Genomic DNA, 20,959 nt, shown 5'->3' on the forward strand with positions numbered 1-20,959 from the left:
GTGGTTCATATCCATTATATCATAGAAATCTTATTTTGTGAGTGGTGGTCTGACTAGCAGTTAATGTTAAATAATATGTCAATGGTTAACTCTCAACAGCAGTCATAGATCCATGACAATTCAAAGCCAGAAGAATAATGATCTAAACATTTAAAAATGTTTAGAACCTAAGTACACAGTGCATATGAATTATATGAGACCCCAAGTTACCATAAAGTAGTTCCAGGAAACCCTCTAGTGTATCTATCATAACTACAACTTGGGTATGAGGAATGTTAATAAAATGCTTTGCACTGATGCTTTTAGAATTAAGAATGATTTAGCAGTAATTATTCAGGTCCAACCAGGTCTCTTAAACTCTCCAGGAAATTTGAATTGTTGCCATCCTATTCTCCAGAGTTCATTGGACCATTTCACAATTTTTGAAACTCATCAAACTTGGTTAGAAAAATCAGAAAAAGAAATATTCATAAAACATCATGCTAAAAACTGTTGACGTGGGCATACACATTCACTGAGTTTTGATAAAAGTCTAGAGGTATTTTATTAATCAGGTGGCCTTAAATTTAAGTTTAATTTGAAAGTAGAAGTTGTGAGGAAGGGCAACTTAAAGAAGAAAAAGAAATTTGAATTTTCAGAGAATGACCCAGTGAAATAACATTTGTTTTTTTAAAAAGGGGATGATTATACTAATACTATGTATGTCACACATCCATTCAAGCTACAGCCCTCAACCCTGTCCCATCTGCATGCCACTGCTTCCAATTTAGTTAATTAGGTTGGAGTAGAAACACTGAAACCAGGTGAGAGGTGTTTTGTTTTGTTCTGTTTTCTTACTTCCTGGGTGGTGCTAGTGGTAAAGAACCCTCCAGCCAATGCAGGAGACATAAGAGATGCAGTTCAATCCCTGGGTTGGGAAGATCCCCTGAGAGAGAGCATGGCAACCCCCTCCAGTATTCTTGCCTGGAGAATCCCATGGACGGAGGAGGCTGACGGGCTACAGTGCATAGGGCTGCAAAGAGTCTGACATGACTCAAGCGACTTAGCATGCATGCATGCAAATAATTCAATGCATTGTCTTCTTTCCCACGATGGCTGGGTGTTTACATTATTGTCACACATGCTCGTTGAGTATCAATCTGCTACTAGCCATACCCAGGAATTTTGTGACATATTTTTTAGTAACTTCTGGCCATTAAAAAGTTTTAAAGTAAGAAAAAGACAAAACAAATAGGGTTGGCTATTCATCTTAGAAAACATTTAGAATAGAAAATTTGTGTTTTGGATACAATTTTTTTTTAAATTATATCTGTTACAAATATGTTCCTCCACTGGATGGCTTCTACTTTTATTATATTTGTATAATCAACATTTATATTTTTTTCTTCAATTACTTAAGAAGCTGAAGCAAACAAACCACCATGCTTCTATTACACCCAATGAATTTTTTTTAAATGGTGTATGTCATCTAATACCCAGTCCATGTTCAGTTTTCTCTGTCTCAAAAATATGTACAGTTTGTTGTTTCAATCAGGATTCCAACAAAGTCCACAATTACATTTAATTTCTCTTTTGTTTTTATGGCACTTGTTTATTAATTGTACAGATTTTCCCTTTCACTGATTTTGGTGTCATTTAAGTCAGGATGGAATTTCTTACAATTGGGTAAATACAGAGACTTGAGTAGTTTCAGGTGTTCTTTTTTAATTGGCCAAAAATAATTCACAGATGGCCATGTGCTCCTATTATGTCATGTCTGGAGCAGCATGCATCTTATTCACTCTAATGATGCTAAATAAGGTAGGGGGTAGGTTCAGGTGCAGTCAAGTGATGCATGTGTTCTGATTTCATCTCTAACCTTTCACCCAGTCATACGGGCTGCGCTAGTGTTCTTTGCCATATTATATTTATGAATATAAAGAAGGCTGAGCACTGAAGAATTGGTGCCTTCAAATTGTGGTACTGGAAAAACCTCTTGAGAGTCCCTTGGACTGCAAGGAGATAAAACCACTCCATCCTAAAGGAAATCAACCCTGAATATTCATTGGAAAGACTGATGCTGAAGCTGAAGCTCCAATGCTTTGATACGATACTCTTCATATCAGAAGAGCTGACTCACTGGAAAAGACCCTGATGCTGGGAAAGATTGAGGGCAGCAGGAAAAGGGGGTGATAGAGGCTAAGATGGTTGAATAGTATCACAGACTCAATGGGCATGAGTTTGAGCAAACTCCAATGGACAGTGAAGGACAGGGAAGCCTGGCGCACTCCAGTCCATGGGGTTGCAAAGAGTTGGACATGACTTAGTGACTGAACAACAACAACAACTCATTCATTAGTAGTTGCAAAATATGATTTTTCTAATTCTATTATATTCTTCTGGCATTTATTAACTGTTGCCTCATTAACTGTATTATTACTCTGAATTATTATCCATGTAGGAAAAGTAGGATGAATATTTGATTCTTTTTCTTTATTTGTATGCTAGGAATCTCCAAAGGTGACCAATGTATGGTTTTTATTTTTATTTTTTGTATTTATCATCATGAACTCATAGGTTTAGTAAACTGTTGTACATCAATCCATTGTAGTCATTATCATTTTCAATGATCAGATGGTCTTATCTTTAGCAAATAGGAAACCCTCAGTTTAGCTTTTGGGTCATTTTGATCTAATCCTAGTCACTCTTAAGACTTTCCTTGTTTTTAGAATGACAACATTCCTCTGTCTCCGGTCCCTCAGACCTGGAATCTGCTATTCTCCCTAAAGAGCCTGATTTCTTTTAATGGGAAATGGTATGAGAAATCACATTGGGGTGCTAGAGCTGCTTACTGATGATTTTCTTCATATCAGTTGGGCATTAGTTGCTTTCTTCTACCCATTTTCTTTTACCCTGGCTCCTCTTTTGTCTATGCCATTTATTTTCTCTTTATTATCTTGTATTGTGTTTTAGCTTTACAAATGCTTACATTTTATTTTCTAAGTTGGCATACCAGGCACATCGAGGACCAGAACTCACATCGCATGCCTTGTTTTCCAGCACACTTTCTGGTGTATCATGGAAGAATTGGGAGATTAGGAAGTTGAAGTACAATTCGACCTGAATTAGAATTTCAAAATTCTATTAGCTTTCCCTTTGGAGATTGATGTCTTTGCTTTTCATATGCCTTACTGTAAAAATTGGAACCGAGTTAAGAAACAAATAAAAATTAGGCTAATATATGTTAATAAAAGAAGAATTTGAGGATAGGAAAAGGTGCTACATTTATATGCACAGCTTAAAATTACCAACAGGATCCCATGGCCTGATTTTAGTGGACTTGCTGGTACAGGCCAATAAAATACACTGTACTCTGTGTTCCTTGACTATCTTTTACTGGCCCCATTTTAAATGGTTACACAGACATATACATTATTTCATTGCTTGAATATTTAGAAGCTGCTATGGCCAGATGGGATTTTAAACTTCCCCGCCAAACTATAGTAACTCCACCAAGTTACTGCCATTCGCTTTTTGCTGTACAGCTCTAATGGATGCTGTGTGATATACTCTATAAGCAGATCAAGAAAGCAGTCACCCACTCTGCAGCGTGACAGCAAATTCTGCAAAGTGTAAAAATCGTAGCTTCTTGGAATCTGTTAGTTTACTGTCTATGAAATGAGGATTTATAATCACCTGTCTCCTTACAATACTAGATTTTTGTTTAGAGAAATATGATAACAAATGTCAGTTGTTTAGTTAACCATGAACTGTTTTACACAATCAAGATGGCCTTGATTAATTGCATATTTTGGGGAGCTTAATTTGACCTATGAAATTCCAGAAGATATAACTTTAGTTGTGTTGTTTTAATGATTACTCACACAAACCAACGGAGAAAGCAATGGCACCCCACTCCAGTACTCTTGCCTGGAAAATCCCATGGACGGAGGAGCCTGGTAGGCTGCAGTCCATGGGGTCGCAAAGAGTCGGACACGACTGAGCGACTTCACTTTCACTTTTCACTTTCATACATTGGAAAAGGAAATGGCAACCCACTCCAGTGTTCTTGCCTGGAGAATCCCAGGGACGGGGGAGCCTGGTGGGCTACCGTCTATGGGATGGCACAGAGTCGGACACGACTGAAGCAATTTAGCAGCAGCAGCAGCACACAAACCAAACTTTATATATACCCATGAACCATTCCTAATTCTTTCACTGGTTTGCCAGCATTTGGCCATTTTCAATTCTATCTGTCCCAGTCGATACTTCTCCCACCACCTTAGTGGCTCAGACGGCAATGCAGGAGACCTGGGTTCAATTCCTAGGTTGGGAAGATCCCCTGGAGAAGGGAATGGCAAACCACTCCAGTATTTCCATGGACAAGGGAGCCTGGCCAGCAACAGCTCATGGGGTCTCAAAGAGTCGGACACGACAGAGCGACTAACACTTTCCTACCCTCTTAGGGCTTTCCCGGTGGTGCTAGTGGTAAAGAACCCACCTGCCAATGCAGGAGACGTGAGACATGGGTTCGATCCCTAGAGGAGGGCATGGCAGCCTACTCCAGTATTCTTGCTTGGAGAATCCCATGGACAGAGGAGGCTGATAGCCTATAGTCCATAGGATCACAAAAAGTCGGATATTACTGAAGTGACTTAGCATGCATGCCTACCACCTTGATGCTAAAAATATAGAACACAATAGGGGTATATGTGTGTGTGTGTGTGTATGTTTTTTTGTGTGTAAAAATATGGAGTCCAGAATTTCAGTTTCCCCACTTTTCCTGTTTTACAATTTAGTTCAAAGACAGAGCATATAAATATGTGCTTATAAATAAGCATGAGTGTTAGTGTCTCAAGAGGGGACTATTTTTAGCCTTCAAATTTATTTGCTGGGTTTATGACCAAGCTTAGCAACCACATTTTGAGACGGCATTTTCCCCGATAGTCCCTTGTTTTCAAAGCTTTGTTGCATTCCTGGTGTTCCTCATGCGAATTCCCATGCCTCTCCGGCCACAGACCCAATGAGACCCATTCATTACAAGGAGACAAGGAAGTTGCTCTCATTTGTATCCACTGCTCTCAGAAGTTGACTTACAAATATTTATTTTGATCTTAACAAAATATTAGTGACAGTGGCAGTGGAACGCAGTATAACATATGTGTATATATTTTAATTGGAGTATAGTTGTTTACAATATTGTGTAAGTTTCTGCTGTACAATGAAGTACATTAACTATAAGTACACATGTCCCTTCCCTCTGGAGCCTCCCTTCCCGCCCTTATCCCACCCCACTAGGTTCACAGGGCACCAAGCTGAGCTCCCTGTACTCTACAGCAGATTCCCGGCAGCTATCTGTTTCATACATCGTAATGTGTGTATGTCAACGCTGCTCTCTCAGTTCATCCTGCCCTCTCCTTCCCTGGTGTCCACAAGTCTGCTCTGTACATTTGTGTCTCTCTTCCTGCCCAGCAAATAGGTTCTCTGTACCATTTTTATAACCTTAGAAAAATGGAAGAGAGATGAAAAGTAAAAGAGGATAATCATCAATTGATCTCATTTCCTGAGAGTTACCTAATACTTAATGTTTAGAGATTTCTTTGATATTGAAAGGGGGGTGCTCTACACAATGGGAAGACCTCGCCCTGGTGCATAGGAGCTGCCTACCCTCCATGGATTCACTGTGCATTCAGGGGGAAAGGTTCTCAATATAACACACCCTCCATGGATTCAGTGTGCATCCAGGGGGAACAGTTGGCAATGAAACACACCAGTTGGGGTCCTGCTGCCTTGGTACAGCTCGAGCCCTTCCTCTGCTTCCTCCCTCACCTCTCCGTCACTAACCTTCCATCTGTCCCTGGAACAAACAGACTTACTCCATCCACAGAAGGAAAGCTTGTCCTCAGTTTCAGGCAGGATGGCTCCTTCAATGCCTTCAAGAGTCAGCTCACTGGGCATCCTTTCAGATGCCTTCACTGAGGTCCCTGTTGAAAGCAGCCCTTGCTCTGCTCCTGGCCAAGTTACCTTAGAGCATCTACCAGTGTCTGAAATGGTCTCACTCAATTATTTATTTAGTCTCTGGTATGTAGGCAGAGACTACTTCAATATTCTTACCTTGAGAACCCCATGAACAGTATGAAAAGGCAAAATGATAGGATACTGAAAGAGGAACTCCCCAGGTCAGTAGGTGCCCAATATACTACTGGAGATCACTAGAGAAATAACTCCTGAAAGAATGAAGGGATGGAGCCAAAGCAAAAACAATACCCAGTTGTGGATGTGACTGGTGATAGTAGCAAGGTCTGATGCTGTAAAAAAGAGCAATATTACATAGGAACCTGGAATGTCAGGTCCACAAATCAAGGCAAATTGGAAGTGGTCAAACAAGAGATGGCAAGAGTGAACATCGACATTCTAGGAATCAGCGAACTGAAATGGACTGGAATGGGTGAATTTAACTCAGATGACCATTATATCTACTACTGCGGGCAGGAATCCCTCAGAAGAAATGGAGTAGCCATCATGGTCAACAAAAGAGTTCAAAATGCAGTATTTGGATGCAATCTCAAAACGACAGAATGATCTCTGTTTGTTTCCAAGGCAAACCATTCAATATCACAGTAATCCAAGTCTATGCCCCAACTAGTAATGCTGAAGAAACTGAAGTTGAATGGTTCTGTGAAGACCTACAAGACCTTTTAGAACTAATACCCAAAAAAGATGTCCTTTTCATTATAGGGGACTGGAATGCAAAAGTAGGAAGTCAAGAAACACCTGGAGTAACAGGCAAATTTGGCCTTGGACTACGGAATGAAGCAGGGCAAAGACTAATAGAGTTTTGCCAAGAAAATGCACTGGTCATAGCAAACACCCTCTTCCAACAACACAAGAGAAGACTCTACACATGGACATCACCAGATGGTCAACACTGAAATCAGATTGATTATATTCTTTGCAGCCAAAGATGGAGAAGCTCTATACAGTCAACAAAAACAAGATTGGGAGCTGACTGTGGCTCAGATCATGAACTCCTTATTGGCAAATTCAGACTGAAATTGAAGAAAGTAGGGAAAACCACTAGACCATTCAGGTATGACCTAAATCAAATCCCTTATGATAACACAGTGGAAGTGAGAAATAGATTTAAGGGCCTAGATCTGATAGATAGAGTGCCTGATGAACTATGGACTGAGGTTCGTGACATTGTACAGGAGACAGGGATCAACCATCCCTATGTAAAAGAAATGCAAAAGAGCAAAATGGCTGTCTGGGGAGGCCTTACAAATAGCTGTGAAAGGAAGAGAAGCGAAAAGCAAAGGAGAAAAGGAAAGATATAAGCATCTGAATGCAGAGTTCCAAAGAATAGCAAGAAGAGATAAGAAAGCCTTCCTCAGCGATCAGTGCAAAGAACCAGAGGAAAACAACAGAATGGGAAAGACTAGAGATCTCTTCAAGAAAATTAGAGATACCAAGGGAACATTTCATGCAAAGATGGGCTCGATAAAGGGCAGAAATGATATGGACCTAACAGAAGCAGAAGATATTAAGAAGAGGTGGCAAGAATACACAGAAGAACTGTACAAAAAAGATCTTCACGCCCCAGATAATCACGATGGTGTGATCACTCATCTAGAGCCAGACATCCTGGAATGTGAAGTCAAGTGGGCCTTAGAAAGCATCACTATGAACAAAGCTAGTGGAGGTGATGGAATTCCAGTTGAGCTATTTCAAATCCTGAAAGATGATTCTGTGAAAGTGCTGCACTCAATATGTCAGCAAATTTGGAAAACTCAGCAGTGGCCACAGGACTGGACAAGGTCAGTTTTCATTCCAATCCCAAAGAAAGGCAATGCCAAAGAATGCTCAAACTACCACACAATTGCACTCATCTCACATGCTAGTAAAGTAATGCTCAAAATTCTCCAAGCCAGGCTTCAGCAATATGTGAACCATGAACTTCCAGATGTTCAAGCTGGTTTTAGAAAAGGCAGAGGAACCAGAGACCAAATTGCCAACATTTGCTGGATCATCAAAAAAGCAAGAGTTCCAGAAAAACATCTATTTCTGCTTTATTGACTATGCCAAAGCCTTTGACTGTGTGGATCACAATAAACTGTTTTCCAGTGGTCATGTATGGATGTGAGAGTTGGACTGTGAAGGAAGCTGAGAGCTGAAGAATTGATGCTTTTGAACTATGGTGTTGAAGAAGACTCTTGAGAGTCCCTTGGACTGCAAGGAGATCCAACCAGTCCATTCTGAAGGAGATCAGCCCTGGGATTTCTTTGGAAGGAATGATGCTAAAGTTGAAATTCCAGTACCTTGTCCACTTCATGCGAAGAGTTGACTCATTGGAAAAGACTCTGATGCTGGGAGGGATTGGGGGGCAGGAGGAGAAGGGGACGACAGAGGATGAGATGGCTGGATGGCATCACTGACTCAATGGACGTGAGTTTGAGTGAACTCCTGGAGATGGTGATGGACAGGGAGGCCTGGCGTGCTGCGATTCATGGAGTCGCAAGGAGTCGGACACGACTGAGCGACTGAACTGATGTAGGCACCACAAAAGCAGATTCCTTATCTAGTTTGGTCACTTCTGAATTCCCAGCACCTGAAAGAATATCTGTTACATAATAGGCACTTGAGAAATATTTGTTGTTGAATGAAGACTGGAAAGTATTCTGGAGTGAGAGAATCTGAGTGTAAGTTCTAAGACTGTTGCTTATAGAGTGTATGCAACAGGCCAGTCATGTTCTCTAAATCAGCCTTATAATTTCCTCAACACTTCCCAAGATTAAATGGCATAGAGTAGTCTCAAGCATTTGACGTTGTAAGTTTTCCTTATCACAATAATCCTATGAGGTTATAGTATATAGATCACCATCTCCATAGTTGAAAGGAAGATTACAAATCACCAGTTTCATTTCCTTTTTTTTGACCATTAGAACACCGTAAGAAGGATATTGAATTATAGTGGGTTAGGGGCAGTGTTAAATCTATAATCTGGATTGATTGGTGGATAGTTAGCCTAGTATATATTTTCTATTAGCAGGAGAGCTCAGTTTAAATTCTTACATGCTATTAAAAGTAATTTCCCCCTTTATCCTTATCCACGAAGAAGTTCTTTAAGTAACATTTTTCTAAAACAGACTTTTTCATGTTTAAGGACAGTGTGTGTTCCTATGTTCCTTAGAGGCCTTCATTCATATGAATAATCTTAGGTGGCTAACCAAATGTACTGAATCAGAGTCTGCCTTTTAATGAATCTCTTATTTGTGTGCATGTTAACCTTTGAAGGATGCTAAGGCTGCCTGATTACTCTTTGAGTAGTCAGTTCTGAATGTAGAGATTCTGAGTTGTGCTTTCCTGTTTAGGGTTGCTAACTTGCTTCTCTATAAGGGGAATTCACGCATGCATACTAAGTCTCTTCAATCCTGTCCGACTCTTTGCATCTCCATGGGCTGTAGCTCACCAGGCTCCTCTGTCCATGGAGATTCTCCAGGCAAGAATACTGGAGTGGGTTGCCATGCTCTCCTCCAGGGGTTCTTCCTGACCCAGGGATCTAACTCACATCTGCAGCCCCTGCATTGCAGGCAGATTCTTCGTTGCTGAACCACCAGGGAAGCCCCATAGGGGAATAGGAAGTGTCTTTTTTTCTTATACCAGAATTTCCAGAACTTTGATAGATATTAGCCTGTGGGAAGCTTTTTTTTTTTTTTTTCTGTGGGAAGCTTTTTATTTTAAGTGTTTGGCTCCTTGCCCTGCAATCTGAAGCCAATGGGTAGGGTTAAGTCATCCATATGTTTAACAAGCTCCCCCAAAAGATGGAAGAAAATGATAAAACTCAATATGCCTCAGTTTATATACTCCATGCATAAACGTGTGCATATGCTAAGTCACTTCAGTCGTGTCCAACTCTTTGTGACCCTGTGGACTATAGCCCACCAGGCTTCTCTGTCCATGGGATTCTCCAGGCAAGAATACTGGAGTGGGTTGCCATGCCCTTCTCCAGGATGCATAAGCATATGTCCAATTAAATAACTGTAAAATGTATTTGTTAAATATATGAGTTATATTTCCATGGTGAAATAATATGGTAGTGGTATTTATTTAATGCCCTTGTTATATCGTCTACATTGATGGTTGTCATCTAAAATATAAAGCGGTTAGACAATTCACTTTAGCCCAAGGATTCTGAAGGAATTAAATACTACTTAGACATAATGAGGAAATTTTTGGTAGAAGAGCAGAATAACTTAATTTTGAGGTTTTGGGGAAAGAAGTTAGTCAGTATTTATTAGTACACATTGTTGCCATAAAACAGTACATCCTGGTGATGACTCACCAAAAATGCTTCTTTCTCAATGACATTTTTTGACCTTTATAAGCTCTTTGTCGAGAGGGCCAGCCTAATTTAAAAAATGATGGTGATGATTTTGGACTCACTTTTTCACTGAGATATAAATTGTGTCCAACAAATTTTACAGCTTTTAAGCCTATTCCGATCTATGCACCCAAATATCATCACTGCAAATGTAGACTATTTGTAACTCCCAGTGAATTAATTTGTGCTACATTCCAGTCTACTTCTCCCATCAATGGCAAGCTTTTCCTAACATTGCAGTTTTCTGTTTTGGGACTTCATATACCTGGAATCATGCTCTGTGTATTCTTCTGTGTTTGTATCCTTTCATTAAATAGAATATATTTACAATTATTCATGTTGTTGAATATACTACAAGTTTATTTTTTGTTGCTCTGTTCTATTACGTGAATAACCAACAACTTGTTTATCCACTTTTCTGTGGATGGCATTTGAGTTATTTTTAGTTTGGAACTACTATGAATAAAATTACTATAAACATTGTTAAAGTCTTTTTGTTGGCATGTGTTTTCATTACTCTAGGTTATATACTTAGAGAAAGGATTGCTGGTCATAGTTTAATTTTGTAAGAAACTGAACTTAACACTTCTCTGAAGTGGTTACATCATTTTACACTCTTACCATGAATGTATGAGTTCCACTTTCTCCACATAGACTCTTAAACATTTGATATTGTCAGTTTTTAAATTTTAGCCATTTTAGTGGGTGTGAAATGATATCTTACTGTGGTTTTAACATACACTTCTTCGGTAACTAATGATGAGAACCATGTACTATGCTTATTGGCTATTTCTTTATTTTGTTAATAATTTAAAAAGTTTGTTCAAGACTTTTGCTCTTTAAAAAATTGGATTGTCTTCTGTTGTTGATTTCTAGGAGTTATATGTTAGTCTGTGTATGAGTCATGTTTTGTAAGTATTTTAGTCTAAATATTGACTTATTTTCTTAATGGTATCTTTTAATTTTGTTGAAATCCAGTGTGAATCCACTTTTAAAATTGATAGTGGTTTCTATGTCCTAAGAAAATTCACTTAATCCAAAGACTTTGAAGCTATTCTCTTATGTTTTCTTCTAGAAAGCTTATAATTTTAGCATTACCTTCAGATTTATACTTCATCTAACTTTTGCATATGAAATGAGGTGGGGTCAAGATTTGATTGGGGTTGTGTTGAATCTATTGATCAGTTTGAGGAGGATAAAGATGTAACCAATTCTGAGTCTTTTAATCCAGGAATATATATTTCTCCATTTATTTGATCTTTAATTTCTTTCAACAATGTATTGTATATTTTAGTGTAGAGATTGTTCACAATTTTCAGTAACTTTATTTCTAGGTTTATGGTATTGAATCGTATTGAATACTTAAATAGTATTGCATATATTATATCCCCCACTGGGTTGACTATATGTATATATATATTTTAAAAAACTATTAACCTTGTATCCTGTGACCTTGCTAAATTTACTTACTAGTTCTACTAGAGTTTTAGTAGGTTTCAAGTTTCTATGTAGATAATCATGTTGTCTGTAAATAATTGCAGTTTTAATTCTTTCTTATAGTTTTTTATACCTTTTATTTCTTATTTGGAATGTGGCACTGGCTAGGATTTCCTGTACATTTTTGAATAAAAGTGATGTGAGAATATGGCCTTAATTTTTACTGACTTGGGGGAGAATGCATTTAGTCTTTTACCACTCAGTATGATCTGAGCTATAGATTTTTCATAGATGGCATTAATCAAATTGAAGAATTTTCTCCTAGTCTTTGTTTACTGAGAGTTTTATCATGAATAGGTACTAAATTTTATTAAATAACTTTGCTGTGTAAATTGAGATGTCCATGCAAATATTTTTTACTTTCTTAATGTTATAAATTACATCAGCTGAGATTTAAATTTTTAAAAAAGTATTTATTTATTTTTGACTGCCCTGGGTCTTAGTTGCAGCATGCAGGGTCTTCCTTGTGGTACACAGGTAGCCTGTGGGCTCCGGCGTGTGTGGGCTCTGTAGTTTGCGGCACTCAGGCTCTCCGAGTTGAGGCAGTGGGGCTTAGGAGTTGTGGCACGCAGTCTTACTTGCCCTGCTGCACGGGGGATCCTAGTTCCTCAACCAGACATGGAACCTGTGACCCCTGCACTGGAAGGTAGGGTCCTAACAGCTGGACCACCAGGAAAGTCCTGAGATTTAAACATTAAATGATCTTGCATCAGTGGGTTAAGCCTTACTTGGTCATGATCTTTTTCATATATTGCTAGATTTTATTTGCTAATGATTCATTCTGTATTTTTACATCCTTGCCTCATGAAGGATAAGGGACTATAGTTTTATCTTGTAATATCTTTGTCTAGTTTTCTGTTAGAGTTATGTTGGCCTTATACTAGAAGTTGAGAGTTCTCTCTTCCTCTATTTTCATTTAATTTTGCTTCATATTTATTTATTTTTAAATGTTTGGTAGAAATTACTGGTGAAAATATCTGGCACTGGAGTTTTATTTGTGGGAAAATTTTTGAATAAAAATTCAATTTATTTAATAATTTCAATTATTAGTTTCAGTAAGTTTCAGTTTCAGTAAGTAGTGGGCTTCCCTGGTGGCTCAGCTGGTAAAGAATCCACCTGCAATGTGGGAGACCTGCATTCGATCTCTGGTTTGGAAAGATCCCCTGGAGAAGGGAAAGGCTACCCACTCCAGTATTCTGGTCTGGAGAATTCCAGGGACTGTATTGTCCATGGGGTCACAAAGAGTTGGACATGACTGAGGGACTTTCACTTTCAGTCTTAAGACTTTGACCATTTCGTCTGTCTACTTACTATCCTTTAAAGTCTGTAGGCTCTGTCATATCATCTCGTTTCAATATTGACTCAGGTAATATATGTTTTCTGTCTTATTTCTTGACTATTCTTGCTAGGATTTATAAGTATATTTATTTGTTAAAGAATTAACTCTTTACACATATTGTTTTTCAATTTTCTATTTCATTGATTATTCTTTTTTAATATTTTAGGTTTAATTTGTTGTTCTTTCTTTAGCTTATTAAGGTGGAAGTTTAGATATTGATTTTTCATTTTTCTTCTTTTCTGAAATATGCTTTTAAAGTTAAACTTACCCTCTTAGTAGTGTTTTAAATGCATCATAAATTTTTTATTATTTTTTTAAATGATCAGTTGAAATATTATAAGATTTTCCTCTGATAACTTATGAATTACTTAGAAGTACATTGGTTAATTTCCAAGTATTTTGGGATTTTCTTCCCTTTTTAAAAAATTCATTAATTTAAAAAAAATTTTAAATTTACCTATTTATTACTGATGGCTGTGCTGGGCCTTTGCTGCTGCCTGTGCTTGGGCTTTCTGTAGTTGCTGTGAGAGGGACTACTCTGCAGTTGTGCTCAGGCTTCTCATTGCGGGGGCTTCTGTTGCAGAATGTGGTCTCTAGGGCATGCGAGCTTCAGTAGCTGCACCTGTGGGCTCAGGGGTCGTGACCCACTGTCTTAGTCACCCCTCAGCACGTGGAATATTCCTGTCCCAGGGATCGAACCTGTGTCCCCTGCATTGTCAGTCAGAGTCTTAACCACTAGGCCACCAGGGAAGTCCTTCTTTTTCTAATTTAATGTCATTTAGGTCAAAGAACATAATTTGTGTGGTTTCATTTCTTTGGAATTTGAGGCTTGTTTTTTTTCTCCAGCATGTGGTCTGTTTGGTGACTTTCATATGTACAACAAAAGAACATATATTCTACTGTTGTTAGGTGGAGTGTTCTTTGAATGTCCATTAGGTGAAGTTGGTTGATAATGTTTCTTAAACCTTTTGCACTCTTACCAGGTGGTGCTAGTGGTAAAGAACCCACCTGCCAACGCAGGAGACATAAGTGGTGTGGGTTCAATCCCTGGGTTGGGAAGATCCCCCGGAGGAGGGCATGGTAACACACTCCAGTATCTTGCCTGGAGAATCCCATAAACAAGGAGCCTGGCAGGCTACAGTTCATGGGGTTGCAAAGAATTGGACATGACTGAAGAGACTTAGCATGCATGCATGTACTCTTACTAATTTTTTTTTGTCTAATTCAATAATTACTGAGAAATGAAAGTTGAAATCTCACATTTTGATATGAATTTGTCATCACTGGGACGACCCAGAGGGATGGTATGGGGAGGGAGGAGGGAGGAGGGTTCAGGATGGGGAGCACATGTATACCTGTGATGGATTCATTTTGATATTTGGCAAAACTAATACAATTATGTAAAGTTAAAAAAAAAAAAATTCCCCCTCTTTTCTTCATGTATTCTGAAGCTTTATTATCAGCTTATTATTATATATCTACATATTTATTATTATTATTATATATCTACTTATTATATATCTTATTATAATATTATATATAATGTGTACTTATATATAATATATAATATGTATATTACTTATATATAATTTATAATATATACTTATTATTATATATCTACATATTTAAAATTTTATGTCTTTGATCCATTACCCATTTTTTACCATGAAATTTATTTTTTTATTCTTATTGTTGTTCTTTCGTACGTCATGAATTTTGTCCTCTGGTTAGTTTTAAGAATTTACTCTTAAACTTTCAACTAATTATGATGTACCTAGGTGTGACTTTGTATTTTGTTTGGGGTTTGTTTGATCTGATTGGTGGCAGGGTTTGTCAATTGAAAAATTCTTGGCCGTTGTATTTAAAAATATTTCTTAATTCACTTTCTCCTTTCCATTTGAGAAGCTAATTACCTGTGTGCTATTAATAAGTGAAGACCACTTGACACTGTCCCACAGAGTTCAGAAGCTCTGTTGCTTGCATGACTCACTCATCTCCCCACAACTTTGAGTTTAATTTGGTTAATTTCTATTGATTTATCTTCAAGCTTACTGATCTTTTCTTTTGATATATGCAAAAGTTCTTTTAAAATATATAGTTCTTTTTAAATATTAGTTCTTTTTAAATATATATTTGCATTGCAAACATCTCATGCACATCTTTAATAGTTTGTATCCCTCTTTTGAAATTTCCTGTTTTTGCATATTGTTGTCCATCTTACTCATTAGAGCCTTTAACATGTTTATCATTGTCATTTTATAAACCCTGCTTGGTGCTTCTGATATTGTGATCATTTCTTGTTGTTCATTTGCTCAGTTGTGCCCGACTCTTTGGGACTCCATGGACTGCAGCAGGCCAGGCTTCCCTGTTCTTCACTATCTCCCGGAGCTTGCTCAAACTCATCTCCATTGAGTTGATGATGCCATCCAACCATCTCATCCTCTGTCATCCCCTTCTCCTCCCGCCTTCAATCTTTCCCAGAATCAGGGTCTTTTCCTATGAGTCAGCTCTGCTAATCAGGTGGTCAAAGTATTGGAGCTTCAGCCTCAGCATCAGTCCCTCCAATGAATATTCAGAATTGATTACCTTCAGGATTGTTTGGTTTGATTTTTTGCAATCCTAGGTACTCTCAAGAATCTTCTCCAATACCACAGTTCAAAAGCATCAGTTCTTTGGTGCTCAGCCTTCTTTATCTCTGCATCTGCTTATGTTGAGTGTTTTTCTCCTGATCAGAGCAAAATTTTCTTGTTTCTTCTCATATCTTGGAAGACACTTTTAAGATTTCTCTCAGTTTGTCAGTATAGTTTCCACTTTTTGTATTTGAGTTCTTTTCTCTAGTCCTTTCTTTGCCTTTCTGCTTTTTGAGATGTGTCTCTCCACTGTAGTGAAGGCCCAGTGTGCCTTGGAAGGGCTTTTCTCAGTTCTGTTGCTTCTCCTCTAACCTTCAGCAAGATAAGTATTTGTATTTGAGGAATTCCCTGGGTACCTGGAGAGGGAGAGAGAGGAAAAGAATCTCTCTAGATTGTTTTATCCTGCTCTCAATTTTCTCTGTATTACTTGTCTATTCCATGTACCCAGATAAGGCTCCTGGGGAAAATTGCTGACTGATATTAACCCATCCTTGCTCTGTGGCTGGGCCCTCTCAGAATTCTAGTCTGTCACACCAACTTTGGTTTCTTCTATACTGTGGCAAATTCTTCCCCCTCCTGGAATGAAAGGAGCCCTGAATCTTTTCTGTCCTATTAATAACTTTTGGAATTCAGCTCATTTAGGTTTCTATAAACCCTGTCTTTTCTGCTGGGTTTTAAAAGCCTATAGTTTATCTGGCATGGTCTCATTGTTGGGAGTGACAGTCTTTGGCAAGGATACACACTTTAACCAGGAGTGAAGTCTCGAGACTAACTTAGAAAACATGCTAAGGTCACATAGCTGAGTGTTGATGAGTTAAATAAAATAGATCTTAATGTTTATAATTATTACAGCCATTAAAGAATGAAATCCCATCATTCAGTTTTATCATATAGACTTTTTTTTTTTAACCAGATACGCTTTGGGTGTTTCTTAAATGCAAATCCACATTTAAAAGAAGGGTATGTGTTGCCCTTGAGAGTCCCTTGGACTGCAAGGAGATCTAACCAGTCCATCCTAAAGGCGATCATTGGAAGGACTGATGCTGAAGCTGAAGCTCCAATACTTTGGCCACCTGATGTGAAGAGCTGACTCATTGGAAAAGACCCTAATGCTGGGAGGGATTGGGGGCAGGAGGAGAAGGGGACGACAGAGGATGAGAAGGCTGGATGGCATCACCAACTCGATGGACATGAGTTTGGGTGAACTCCGGGAGTTGGTGATTGACAGGGAGGCCTGGCGTGCTGCGGTTCATGGGGTCGCAGAGTTGGACACGACTGAGCGACTGAACTGAACTGAACTGACTTATGTGTTGCCCCTGAGATAATAGAAAGAACATGATAGGGCTCTACAGGCTGTGTTAAAAAAGGGGATTCTAGTAAGTATTTTGAGCAAAGCTTAAAGTTTTAGAGAAGTTTTTGCTTTTCCAAGATGATTATGAATGAAAAAATTTATCATGGTCTTCCTCTGCTCTGATTCATTGTCTTTCATTAATATAGTTGAAATGTGGCTATTTGGACACATAAGTTAATTCCAAGATTAGTAAAAATTAACTGGGCTGTAACTAATATTGAAGTTTCCAAATTCAAACTTATAATTGTTAGGTATTTGTCTTTATTTTTCTAATATATTTAACTTTCTTTTTTTCCTTCTTTATTTCTTTTTTAGGAGTCCTAAAGCAAAAACAGAAACATGGCTCACCATATTACATTTCTTTGGATAATTTCGATCCTGCTTCTTCAGAATTCTGTATTAGCTGAAGATGGAGAAATAAGATCAAGTAAGAATTATTGGCATTGTCTTTTTTTTTTTTTTTATCAACACATTGATTGGGGAAATGAAATAAAAGGAGCCCAAGTATTGGCTTTAAGGATCTTATTCTTTCTGTCTTTGATGCTGTGATTGCCTGAAACAAATGAATCGCCATGTTACACATTAACTGGGAGGAAAAGCTATCAGAAGTCATTTTAAGAAAATTCTATGGTAATATTAACCCACCTTGTTCAGTCATTTATATAATCTTCATGATATGGAAATAAAGTACCTACTCACAGGATTCATTATCAGGACCATCCTGTGAACTTATCTCATAGAGATAACAAGATAATCTATGTAAATAACACAGGCATATAAATGACTCAGCCTAGTGACAGCTCAGTGTGTTGACTCTTATTCTGATTGCCTGTAGGAAAGCTTGCATGGGAGAAGGAAAGCTGGGTTTTGTTTGTTTGTTGACCGCACCTTGGGGCATGCGGGATCTTAGTTCCCTGACAAGAGACTGAATCTGTTCCCCTGCAGTGGGAGGTGGAGTCTTAACCACTGCACCACTAGGGACATCCCAAAGGCTGCTAATTGTAGTTCTGCTATCCAGGTCATCTTTTACAGACATCCTAGCATACACACTGAGGAAACCAGAATTGAAAGAGACACATATACCCCTATGTTCATTGCAGCACTGTTTACAGTAACTAGGACATGGAAGCAACCTAGATGTCTGGCGGCAGATGAATGTATAAAGAAGTTGTGGTACATACACACAATGGAATATTACTCAGCTATAAAAAAGAACCCATTTGAGTCAGTTCTAATGAAGTGGATGAAACTGGAGCCCATTATACAGAGTGAAGTAAGTCAGAAAGCGAAACACCAATACAGTATATTAACACATATATATGGAATTTAGAAAGACAGTGACAATGATCCTATATGCAAGGGAGCAAAAGAGACACAGATGTAAAGAACAGACTCCTGGATTATCTGGGAGAAGGTGAGGGTGGAAAGATATGTGAGAATAGCATTGAAACATGTATATTACCATATGTAAAATAGATGATCAGTGCAAGTTGGATGTCTGAAGCAGGGCACTCAAAGCCAGTGCTTTGGGACAAGCCAGAGGGATGGGGTGGGGAGGGCAGTGGGAGGGGGTCCAGGTTGGGGGGGAGGTGCATGTGCTCCCATAGCTGATTTGAGTCAGTGTGTGGCAGGGGCCACCACAGTGTTGTGAAGTGATTGTCCTCCAACTAAAATAAATAAATAAAAAAATTTTTTAAGTGTATTTATATTCATATTTTAAAACTCATAAATATAAACTGTCTATTATAAATGAATTAATGTTCCTCTAACAGTAGAAAACAGGTTTGGCAACTTGATTCAACTTGACTTAACATTTATTAAAACAATAATATTTAATGTTTGCATAACACTTTCATAGTTCACTCCACCCAAGTATTCCATGAGGTAGACACCCTTTGTATTTTGAGCGGGAAAAGAAATTCATAAATGGCACAGGCTTTGCACAGTGTCATACCTCTGCTTAGAGCTGCAGCTCATATTTGAACCCTGCTTTTCATCTTCAGTGGGCTTCCCTGGGAGCTCAGATGGTAAAGAATCTGCCTGCTATGCAGGAAACCCGGGCTCAATCCCTGGGTCAGGAGGATCCCCTGGAGAAGGAAATGGCAACCCGCTGCAGTATTCTTGCCTGAAGAAGTCCATGGACAGGGGAGCCTGGGGGGCTACAGTCCATGGGGTCGCAGAGTCAGACGCGACTGGGCAACTGACACCCACACTTTTGTCTTCGGTGCATTCCTTTCCTGTGACGCTGGTGATCCAGCCTCTCTCACAAGGGCATCTCTCAGAGTGCTATTTCATCTGGGGTTTATAAATGGCAGCACTTGCTTTTGTGTCCGTCCGCTTGGGTAATCTTGCAGTTATGAAATATAGGCCCCATGGCTCTGGACTGGAGCAGAAAGGGCCAAGAATAACCCTGTACAAGTTTATGACCACTGAATCAAGTGGTACACAAATACTCACAGTTCCAGGCACAACGAGCTTCAGAGCATCAAAGAAGGGCAACCTCGAAGAGCCAGCAAAAACAGCCTTCCTGTCCTGTCTCTCCCTCAAAACACTGATAAAAGTGTAACCCTGTCATCCTCACCCAGCTTCCAAAGATATCAGGAGAGCTGAGTTCCCTTGGGTTGGACAGTTTGTCTCTGGGCAGAATCCCATTTCTGCAGTACCTGCCCTGAAGTCTGGTGACAGTCCCCATGACAGAGGTTACTGAAAGAGTGTCCTTCACACCCCTCTGCATGGCGACACCACCTCATCTGAGTAAAATCACACGACTTAAAATTTGTATCCCACTACCTCGACTCACCTCCTCCTCTTCCAAATCATCCTCTCCAAGGGCATGGTGTCCTTGTCCTGTGGGCCATGAGCAATAGTATTTTTGCTGCCTTAAGTGCAAAAGTGAGAGAAGCAGGCAGCAAGTGCTGCTCTTCTGCCCTGTACTCTCTGTCGACCACAGAATCACCCGGACAAACCAGCGCGTCTATGGGGCTGGGTCTGTCTCTCACCTCCTGAACTTTGCACTTGCTTTCCTTCTGAGTAGAATGTCCTCCTCTTGACCTGGATAAAACTCTGCTTTCTGATCTCAGGTTGCCTGTCTGCTTTCCCACAGAACAACCCCTGACTTTCCACAGTTAGGTTGCCACCTCCTCCTGTATGTTCTCATAATTCTTTTACTTTCTCTAACTAGCCCGTTGTCTGTCTTACTAGGCTGGGAGCTTTTAGAGATATCTCACCTGTGTTTGAAGCCAGTCCTTAGAGAGCAGGTATTCACTATAAACACACTGAAAGAATGAAATGGGGTTAGAAGTGTGTTGTGTACTGTGGAAAAGAGAGTTAAGAAAGTTTTTGTTTTTGGTTCTTTTCACGTGTGTACATCTGGATATAAGTTGTGCCACAGATAGTCTTTTTTTGTGGTAGAACTCAAAGATGTGCTGATTTCACATGATTCCTGGGATCTTAATAAGTCTTTAGTTTTATGGAGAAAGGAATGGCTTTATCCCTTTGCACTAGATTCACTTCACACGAGGAATGTTTTACTACATAAGTGGCTGAAGATGAATGATCAGGCCTTTAAACGTGCATGCTGCGTGTAGTACACAAATGACTGCTTTCATGATCTTGGTTCATATAAATTTTCTCAACTATATCCAGAATGTGTGTGCCTTTGCTGGCTAGTTGAGTCCTGAAGTTGACAGAAAGTTTGTTTTTAGTTTCTTTCCCCTATTCATTGGTTTATATGTATTTTTATAAATACTTCAGATTAACATTTATGGGTGAATTTAACTCAG

The 20,959-nt window shown here is 39.0% G+C and overlaps 1 protein-coding gene across 1 annotated transcript in view; it reads left to right on the plus strand.

The window, feature by feature from the left end:
* The window catches only part of COL21A1 (collagen type XXI alpha 1 chain), a 234,927-nt gene that overhangs the window by 50,413 nt on the left and 163,555 nt on the right, over positions 1 to 20,959 (plus strand). The window contains exon 2 of the mRNA XM_059880512.1: positions 17,493 to 17,604. Coding sequence (XP_059736495.1) covers positions 17,517 to 17,604 — 88 coding nt within the window. The 5' untranslated portion in view covers positions 17,493 to 17,516. The remainder of the gene's footprint in view (positions 1 to 17,492; positions 17,605 to 20,959) is intronic.

Source organism: Bos taurus, chromosome 23, assembly GCF_002263795.3.
Source record: "Bos taurus isolate L1 Dominette 01449 registration number 42190680 breed Hereford chromosome 23, ARS-UCD2.0, whole genome shotgun sequence".
NCBI lineage: Eukaryota > Metazoa > Chordata > Mammalia > Artiodactyla > Bovidae > Bos > Bos taurus.